We start from the raw sequence: 9,588 nt of genomic DNA on the forward strand, positions 1-9,588 counted from the left end.
AAAATATATATGTATAATAAATAAATAAAAACACTGGCCGATAAAACAATACAAAATTCGGTCCTGGGAGACTCTCAAAGCTTAGTGCTAATCACGGAGCTCAAATTTATACTGCGGCCCCGCCCTCCCAGCGTCGCCTAGGCTGTGTCTCACCACAAGCCCGCCCTCCCCGCTACTCTTTGAACAGGGAAACTTCGCTTACAATTAATACCCGGTGCCGCCCTAGGTGCCTTTTCCAATTGGGAAAGCTTCACTTCCGGCTTCCGGCAAAATGGTTTATTCTAGACCACCTAGCCACGCCCCTTTCACTCGTTTCCAGCACGAACCGGAAAAGATCGCGCAACCCCAGCGTTCACAACCCGGAAGTAGATGCTTCTCACGGAAGCCGGCTTTGGCCCTGCGGCTCCTGCAGTCGCCGCGGAGAAATTGTTGGAGCTGGCAGCCTAGGAATGGTGAGACCTCGCGGTTCGTCTCCTAGTGTTCTGAGTAGAGTTGGGGGCAAAACGGAGTTTCACAATGTGCCGCGGGGCACAACCTCCCCCCCAAGATTCGGGGCCCCGCCCCGTTATCGCCCCGAAAAATCTGCGCATGCGTGAGTCTGATCGAGCTAGAATCGGGCCTGCGGCGTTCCACGCATGCGCAAAGGTGGCATGTTTGAGGTGGGGTGAGACTTGGCCGGGAGTTGGTCCTGGTTCGCTGTCACCAGCCGGTGGGGCTCAGAGCCAGACTGCGAACGCATCGCGGTTTATCGGTGCAGTACTGTGTGCTGCAGCCTGACTAAATTACCTCTTCTCTCCAGAGTCCCTGAAACAGCCCCGGACTGACCCCTCACCTCGGGTGGGCTCCCGCGGGGGGGGGGCGAGGAGGGACGGGAAGGAAGGGCAAAGACCGCTTCAGTTGCGTGTGGGACTGGACACCTTCCCCCTCTCCGGCGGTGCCCGCGTTCCCCGGCCGTGACCTGCGGAGCAGGGCGAGGAGCGTCCTGCCGGGCAGAACCGGGAACTTTGCCCCGGGAGGCACCAGAGTCCGAAGGGGCGGGGCCTGCAGACAGCCCTCCAGGAAGTCTGTCCCTGAGTTTTCCTGGGGCTAAAGGCGGGTCTGCCAAGGCAGTGGGGATTCATACTGTTCCCAAACCACTTTTTAATCTTCAGCACCCACTTACGTAAAAGCCGCAAATGGAAGGGGAGAAAGGTGTAGTGAGACACCGGGATTCCGTCTACCCTCCCCGGCTGCGGCCTAGGAGAGGGGCTGGGGCTGCTGCTGTGAGCGGGCCATTGAAGAAAAAAAGCGAGCCAGGAATCCCTTGACTCTCTTTTTGTCAGTCAAGATGTTTCATTTGGGATTTGCTGGTAAAATTAGAGGGGTCTCTGAACCGAGTGTGTCTTTTGTCTTCAGCTTTTATCATGCTCCCCAAGGTCTCGGTGACTTAGATTTTTGTTTCTATTATTTGAAGCAGGGTCTCACTATATAGCTCTGGCTTGCTGGGTAGGCCGGGCTGGCCTCAAACTCAACAGGGATCCACCTGCCTCTGCTTTCTGGTACAGGGATTAAAGGCAGGAGCCATCACACTAGGTAATAGCTACTGATCATTAAGTGTAATCGGGAGTGGCGCTTCATGCCTCTTCCCACTACATATGCCCTCCCTACCTCAGGAGACAGGGAACACGAGCAAGTTCAGGAAGTGGGAAGTAGGTTTGGCCCCTTAGAAACCTGAGCCTGAGGGAGCTTTATTTCTCCTTTGCAGACTCTCTACTCAACTTCTAAGCTCTCTTGGTCAGAATCCTTGGATGAGCGTGCGGGACCCTTCCTCCTAGCCTTGTGGTTTGGAGCCAGTGGCTTTGGGACTGTGAGAGGATGGACAAAGGTAGTATGAGGCCAGGCCAGCTCCCCAGATGCTCGGGCACCAAGCATCTGCTGTTTTAACCCCCCTCCCCCCTGGGCCTTGCACAAGTGTCTCAGTTCTGGCTGGGCCTTGCCACCTCCCCCTGGGCCAGCACCACCCATGCACCTCTTGGCAGAGCCACAATTGACTGACCTGCTGCTGAGCTGCTGCTCTTTGGCATGCTGCATTTTGATGGCAGAGGGAGCAGTTATGCCCAGAGCCTGGTGTGTCGGCATCACCAGTCTGACCTGAGCACCATGTGCTGTGCGACATGACAGGTGGCACCGGGAGAACTGCCCAGCGTGGAAGGTCTGGGCCAGGTCTGAGCCCAGACGGGATCTGGATGGCTGTAAACCCCACCTTAGAAGCTTTGAGCCTCAAGGAGGCAGGGAAAGGGCTGAAGGGACTAGCAAGGGGGGGGGAGGCTGAAAAAAGGGGTCCCATGTGCAGAGGGTGCCTGGGAAGCCCGAGTTCACCATGTCTATTTTTCTAGATTCCCAGGGGCTGCTAGATTCATCCCTGATGGCATCAGGCACTGCCAGCCGTTCAGAGGATGAAGAGTCACTGGCAGGACAGAAGCGAGCCTCCTCCCAGGCCCTGGGTACTATCCCTAAACGGAGAAGCTCCTCCAGGTAGCTGGGTTCCGAGAGACTGGGAAGGGAGGGCTTGTGGGATTAGCTGCCACATGCTTTAACCTTTGCTGGGAATGGCCCTCTGACCCTGCCTTGGGTCCAGACAGAGCTGGCGCTTTTCCTTTCTGATTTCCCTGCTGTTCCCTCCCTGTAGCATTCAGGACAGGCAGAGGTGTTACCAGCCTCTGTGGCGGTTGCAGTCTCTAACCTGTAGCCTCTCATCTCATTACTCGCTTATAGCCATTCCCTATGCACTGAGCTAGGCGCTGGTGGAAATGAAGGCAGCTGGGCAGTTAGCGCCCACTGGAAGCCTGCTCTTTGGAGGCTGGATGGGCTGACCAGTGGCTAACAGTGCAGGGCTTCCTACAGGTTCATCAAGAGGAAGAAATTTGATGACGAGCTGGTGGAGAGCAGCCTGGCCAAGTCTTCCACCCGGGTGAAGGGGGCCAGTGGAGGAGAGTCGGGCCGCTGCTCAGGGAGCGAGCCCTCCTCTAGTGAGAAGAAGAAGGTAAGGAACTGGTACAGCAAGGGACCAGGCGTGCTGGAGTCTGTTTCCCCAGATAGATGAGGCTGTGAGGGGACCAAGCTGCCCCGCCCCCACTCTAGGCCCCTCCCTTCTGTCTTTCCCTACTCCCTTTCTTGCTGCACTCCTCACTCTGCCAGTGCATCCTGTATCACATTCGGTGTGGGAGGCAGGGAGCATGTATCTATTCTGGGAGCAGACAGCTTGTTCCCAGCATTGCAGGGTGTAAAAATAACCCCCAGGTGGCATTGCTCTGGCCCCAGACAGTGTACCAGCAAGAGTAATTCCCTGGTATCCTCCCCACCCACCCTCCATTCTCAACCCAAGGGTACCACGAGCAGAAAGAAGACCCCATCTGGTCAAGAATTATGCAGAAGTAATTTGGTGGGGGTGGGTATTGGAAAGCTGAGCTCTCAGCTTGGCTCCCTGGTGTTCCCTGAGCCTGCAGCTGTCACAGTTTGTGAAGCAGTAGGTTGGAAGCCCTAGCTTTTCTGCTACCAGCTTTGAGTTTATTGTGGTCCTGCCCTGTACCCAGGTATCCAAGGCCCCCAGCACACCTGTGCCACCCAGCCCTGCCCCAACCCCTGGACTCACTAAGCGTGTGAAGAAAAGCAAACAGCCACTTCAGGTAACGAAGGATCTGGGCCGCTGGAAGCCTGCAGACGACCTCCTACTCATCAATGCTGTGCTGCAGACCAATGATCTGACATCCGTCCACCTGGGTGTGAAGTTTAGCTGTCGTTTCACCCTTCGGGAAGTTCAAGAGCGTTGGTACGCCCTGCTCTACGACCCTGTCATCTCCAAGTAAGTGGGCTAGCTCCAGTAGAGGGGAGGTGCTGGGGGTACCCAAATTTGGAACTAGGTATAGGAAAGCCAGATTCTACCAGGGCCCAAAGGAAGGGCTTGGGAGGCAGGTCTGGGGCCTTGTGTCCCCTGGGATAATTGGGGACCTGCCAGGTTCACAGAGCAGCTTCTTCCTGTAGCTCCTTCTAGTCCCAGGTGGAGAGAAGCAGCAGAGTCTGGCGGTAGAGAAGGTGGCATAGGAAACAAATGGCCACAGGTGCCAGGAGCCCCAGGTCCACCAGGGTCACCTCTGAACTTTTCCACACTGGCCTCTCATAGATCCTTATATGAAGAGGGAACTGGGCCCCTTGCACTCTGGAGGCAAAGGCAGGTGGGTCTCTGAGTTCAAGGCCAGCCTGGTCTACACAGAGTGAGTTCCTGAACTCAGTGGCTACACAATGAAACCCTGCCTTGAAAACAAACAAACAAACAAACAAACAAAAAAGAGAACTGAAACACAAAAGAGTCCCTAGACCTGCTAGGTTCAGAATTCCCACTAAGCTCACGCACATAGGCAGCAGCGTGCTCCTCAGTCACTTAGTGTAGTGTCCTCAGAGCTCGGGCTGATGCTGAGCGCCCATTCTCTCCTCCACAGCCCTGCCACCCATTGTAGCTGTAGCCATAGCCCAGAGACAGCAGAATACAGGCTGGCCTCAGCATGGGAAGAAGGGGACAGTAGCAGTGGTTAATGAGTGCAGCGTTAGCCGTGTACTGGAGAAGGGCTAGAAGGAGTTATAGCTTGTCCCGTCCCAGCTCTTTCTTGTACGCTGTTTTGAGCCCAGGTTTTACTTTGTACACCTGCCTGATTTGGAGCTTATCTATAGCCTAGACTGGCCTTGAACGTTGAACTGTCCTCCTGCCTCCATCTTCTGCAGGCTGGAATTACAAGCGTGTGCCACCACACTGGGTTTTTAGAGAATGTGACTTCCATTTAATGAGTTGCCTCTTCATTCACTGGACCATGCCCCGGTGCTGTGCTAAGCCTCAGGTTATTTCTACCAAGGACTTCTAGGCTTGGGATCTCTAAGTCCCAAAGGTTTATAGGTTTGGGGGGGAGTAGGAACCCCAGAATACTTGACTCCCTCCGTTCAGCTCTGTCCTTCATCTCTTTCCATGCTCAGGCTGGCTTGCCAGGCCATGAGGCAATTGCACCCAGAAGCCATTGCAGCCATTCAGAGCAAGGCCCTGTTCAGCAAGGCTGAAGAGCAGTTGCTGAGCAAAGTAGGATCGGTAAGGTTGAGGACTGGGTCAGAGTACAAGCTGGGCCACTTGGAAAACCACCAGAGTGGGGAGCCCTGTCTGCCCTGTCTGTGGTCTGCACACATGTGCAGATGAGCACGTCTGCTGGGACCTTTGTGATGGGTCTTGGGAGAAACCATTCCTGACCTCCTGGTTGACTGTTGCTTCTTCCAGTTCCTTGGGAGGGCTTGGGGACAAGGACGGGGCAGGAATGAGGAAACCCTGGCATGAAAAGCTTATTTGTTGTCTCCAGACCAGCCAGCCCACCTTGGAAACCTTCCAGGACTTGCTACACAGACACCCTGATGCCTTCTACCTGGCTCGTACTGCCAAGGCTCTGCAGGCCCACTGGCAGCTCATGAAACAGTATTATCTACTTGAGGACCAGACAGGTAACACCCCAGGAACTGCAGTGTGAGCAGCCAGGTGTTCAGGTGGGAGAGCTTGTGTGAAGTGCTCTGGGCACAGCTGCCTGCCTGTGTCAGAAGCCCCTAGTATCCTCTTCACCTCGGTTTGCAAAAAAAAAAAAAAAAAGAAAAAAAACAGCAACAAAACTTGCTTCCTTGTAGAGCTGGTAAGGCCTTTGGCGTCATGGAAAGGGAAACCAGCTTGCCTAGTATCTTGTGCTTAAAGTCCAAATAGCAGTTATTACTGTTTTTGGGTCTTGCTTTTTTCTTGACCTATCTTGCCATCACAAACGATACATTAGTATATTATTTATAGGTAGTATTAAAACTGGAGCAGCCTGGGAGTGTCCGTCTTTATTCCCTCTTCCTCATGTCCTCAGAGATAATGGCTGCCTTTACAGTTGCCCTGTCAGCATACTGCATCCCCTCCCCCATTGCCTTGTTGTGGACCAGGGAGTGTGTGTTGTCAGGTGGTTTAGGCCTAGGACTCTCTGGTGGGACTTGGTAGCTAGGCCCGCATCTACTTCTTCCCCTAGGGCTGGAGCGCTTTCTGCCACCCTCTTACCATTGAACTCCCTTCTCCAGAGAAGAAGTACTGGGAAAGCCATCTTGTTAGGCTGCAGAAAGCCTGTAGGGGGACTGGTGACCCAGGTCCTGGTGTCTGTGGCTTGGGCACACTCTTCTTGCCCGAATCCACTGCCTGCTGTGCAGTGCACCACACCACCATAGTTCCCCATACTAGGAAAGTGAAGCCCTTCACTGTGGATTCTCCTGCAGCTCTGCTTCCAAAAGATGGTCTCCTGCACGAGGCCTGTAGAAAATACAGCTACAGGTTTTAGTGCTCCAGGAGCTTTCTGTCTTACCTGTCACTGAATCTTCACAGAGACCATTTGCTAGGTGATATTTATTTCTATGGCTTTAAAGCCAGCTTGTCTTTGTTTTTATTGTTTTTTGGTTTTTCGAGACAGGATTTCTCTGTGTAGCCTTGGCTGCCCTGGAACTTACAGAGATCCCCCTGCCTCTGCCTATCAAGTGCTGGTATTAATGGCATATGCCTCCACTGTCCGGCTTTATTTATTTATTTGTTTGTTTGTTTGTTTGTTTGTGGGTCTTGGTTTTCTACAGCCCAGGCTGACCTCCTGCCTCCATCTCTCAAGAACTGGAATTCTAGGTTTGTGTCACCAGATTCTGCCTCTTTTGCCATTGTTTTGGAAGTCACTCTGTTGACTGAAAGCCTTATCTAAAGGTTATAGAATTTTTTTCCTTCGAGAGTCTTTGTGTGGGAATTAGTTTCTCATTGCTTAGATCCCAGGGTCCCAAGGATCAGACGGTTTCCTTGGCTTAGCCAGCAGGTTGGTCACACATTAGTCATGGATTTCAGGTGGACCTGATGGAAGGCAGCTTTTTGGCAGTGACCAGCCTACTCCTCTATCACCACAGTCTCTGGCCTCCTGTGTAGCCCTCCAACTCCCAAACTGGCTGCTGGCTGCCCTGCTGTGGAGCACCACTGCAGTCTTGGCACAGCTGGCCAGAAGTCGCAAGTTCTTATATTCTGGGCTCCTCAGTTTTTTCTATTCTCATCAGAAACTTGAAAACTTTCATGAAACAATATTTTTCCAGAACATAACCATTTGGTTCTAATATTAATTCTCCTGCTCCGTTTCATCTCTTAACAGCAATAAAGCTAACTTCATGGCCCATAAGGAGTCACCCCCACAGGTTGAAGTGGAAGCAGTGCTGCAGGCCTGTGCTTTCCAGTGCTGCACGCCTCTTAGGGTGGCCAGAAGGCTGGGGAGCGCATTAGGTCCTGGCTGTGCCGAGCATCTGCCCTCTGCTGCCCCTCATATACAGGGGAGCTGAGCAGTCATCCCCTGGTCTCTGACCTCTCACGTGTACAGGGAGCTAAGCAGTCCTCTTGTGCTTAGTATGAGATGTCACGGGTGAGCGTGTCATGCACCACAAGCCCATGCAAGTCAGCTGTAGATCCCTCATCTTGAATCACCTCTGTCCCAAGTTCAGTGGCAGGACGCATTGTGTCAATCAGAGTGTCGCTGACTTGGGACAGTGCTCCCTCTGGCTTTGGTACCCTGGCTACTCGGCTCGCCTGGCTGTTGGCAGCCAGGGCTGGAGAAGGAACCTCGACATTTACACTTCCTCTGTTGTTTGTTCAGTGCAGCCACTGCCTAAGGGGGACCAAGTGCTAAACTTCTCTGATGCAGAGGACCTGATTGACGACAGTAAGCTCAAGTGAGTTCCTGGAGAGGGTTGACTCCAATTTGTTGGGCACACCAGGCTGCCCAGCAGATGTAGCTTCAGTTGCAGCTGCTGGGCCTAGCCACCCTGTTGCACCCTCTCCTATGGGGGCCGCTTAAGCTCACTGCCTTCCCTTTCCCTGCCTGGTCCCAGGGCTAGGCCAGGCCTTAAACAACTTTCTAAGCCCCAAGGCTGAAGAGCCTGGGGTGCCCTAGTGGGCCAGGTACCGGGGCCTAATAGTGGGCCTGATTCACCCTTTTCACCACCCAGGGACATGCGAGACGAAGTCCTGGAGCATGGTAAGCCTGCCCTCCTGGGGACAGTGGGTGGAGGGGACCAGTTCAAGGTGCTAGTGGCATCAGTGTCCCTTCTTAACCTTACCTCACCTCAGAGCTGACAGTGGCTGACCGGCGGCAGAAACGAGAGATCCGGCAGCTGGAGCAGGAACTGCATAAGTGGCAGGTGCTTGTGGACAGCATCACAGGTGAGGCTGGAGACCAGAGAGCATTCTCTGTGGTATCTGTCCCATCGAGCCCCTTTGCTTGCCCTATCTGGGTATGCTGTTTGCCAGCCCAGTCCCTGTCTTTCCCACCCTGGTGCAGGGCTGGGGATTTCCTACTTGCTTACTCTGCTCTTCCTCAGGCATGAGCTCTCCAGACTTCGACAACCAGACCCTGGCCGTGTTGCGGGGCCGCATGGTGCGATACCTAATGCGTTCTCGTGAGGTAAGACAGTCACTGTTCCCACCCTGCCTAGGCACCCATCCTTGTTGTCCCTTACTCTGCCCAGTCCTTGTTTTCTCATTGTTCCCTGGCCTATGTGGGGCTCCTTTCCCTCATTCCCTGTCCCAGCCCTCACCTCCACCATTTTCCCAGATCACCCTGGGCAGAGCAACCAAGGACAACCAGATCGATGTGGACCTGTCTCTAGAAGGTCCAGCCTGGAAGATCTCCCGCAAGCAAGGTATACCCTCCTGCCACTCCAGCGGCCTCTCACTGGACTTTGCAGCCATGGGCCGTGGGCCTCAAGAGCCCTCATGGGCCAGTGAGGCAGGCCAAAGGAATTGGTGCCCTAAGGTCTCTTGAGGGGGTCTGAAGCGCCTCAAACCCTCTTCCCCAGGAAGCGGAAAGGCACTTGGCTCTCTCCGGGTTGTCTCCCTTGTCATTCGTTTTCCTTTCTGCCTCCACAGGTGTCATCAAGCTGAAAAACAATGGTGACTTCTTCATTGCCAATGAGGGCCGGCGGCCTATCTATATCGATGGCCGGCCTGTGCTGTGTGGTTCCAAGTGGAGGCTTAGCAACAACTCTGTGGTGGAGGTGAGTTGGGGACGGAGCATGCCAGGGGCATGACAGTCTAGTCCATGGATGTCCTGTTCCACCTCTGTACTGAGCCGTCTTTCCTGCCCAGATCGCCAGCCTGAGATTTGTCTTCCTCATCAACCAGGACCTCATTGCCCTCATCCGGGCAGAGGCTGCCAAGATCACACCACAGTGAGGCGGGTAGCAGAAACCAGGGCACCCTCTAGCCTCAGTTTCCCTGTCATTCCAGCTCCCTTGAGCTGGGAACTCAGGCTCCTGGAAAACCCTTCTACCCAGAGTGGGTAGTGGAGACCCAACTTCTGGCCCATTGATTTGAGCCTTTGAGGCAAGGTGGGAATCACCATGGGGAAGCAAGAGAGGCTGGGACCCCTGAGCCTCCCCAGAGCCAGAGCCCCCATCATTGCCACGTCACTCCTGTGTCTCCAGTGGGTCAGCTTTAGACTCTTCTTTTTTGTTTTTCTTTTTGTAAATAAAAAGCACTGAGTTCCA

The 9,588-nt window shown here is 54.0% G+C and overlaps 1 protein-coding gene across 4 annotated transcripts; it reads left to right on the forward strand.

Annotated features, from left to right (window-relative positions):
* The first annotated feature begins 375 nt into the window (after positions 1–375).
* Mcrs1 (microspherule protein 1) lies at positions 376–9,582 on the forward strand. 4 transcript variants are annotated; one of them, XM_005353930.2, is made up of 14 exons: positions 376–452; positions 1,745–1,864; positions 2,376–2,514; positions 2,884–3,022; positions 3,573–3,841; positions 5,002–5,110; positions 5,373–5,511; positions 7,698–7,773; positions 8,050–8,078; positions 8,171–8,263; positions 8,422–8,504; positions 8,655–8,742; positions 8,969–9,096; positions 9,188–9,582. In XM_005353930.2, exons 2-14 carry the CDS (start codon positions 1,855–1,857, stop codon positions 9,272–9,274), a joined length of 1,389 nt encoding a protein of 462 aa, XP_005353987.1. In that variant the 5' UTR covers positions 376–452; positions 1,745–1,854; the 3' UTR covers positions 9,275–9,582. The 4 variants fall into 4 exon arrangements, with proteins under 4 accessions (XP_005353987.1, XP_026638397.1, XP_013204136.2 ...); XM_026782596.1 differs by lacking the exon at positions 376–452 and adding an exon at positions 668–837; XM_013348682.2 differs by lacking the exons at positions 376–452; positions 1,745–1,864 and adding an exon at positions 1,878–2,202.
* The last annotated feature ends 6 nt before the right edge of the window (positions 9,583–9,588 follow it).

Source organism: Microtus ochrogaster, chromosome 15, assembly GCF_000317375.1.
Source record: "Microtus ochrogaster isolate Prairie Vole_2 chromosome 15, MicOch1.0, whole genome shotgun sequence".
Taxonomy (NCBI): Eukaryota; Metazoa; Chordata; class Mammalia; order Rodentia; family Cricetidae; genus Microtus; species Microtus ochrogaster.

Bases quoted from the DNA above. Each gene is read 5' to 3' on its own strand.
- Mcrs1 (XM_013348682.2), top strand. From the start codon at position 2,154: ATGACAGGTGGCACCGGGAGAACTGCCCAGCGTGGAAGGTCTGGGCCA. The intron at 3,842-5,001 runs GTAAGTGGGCTA...TTCCATGCTCAG, and splicing joins TACGACCCTGTCATCTCCAA to GCTGGCTTGCCAGGCCATGA. The intron at 5,111-5,372 runs GTAAGGTTGAGG...TGTTGTCTCCAG, and splicing joins TGCTGAGCAAAGTAGGATCG to ACCAGCCAGCCCACCTTGGA.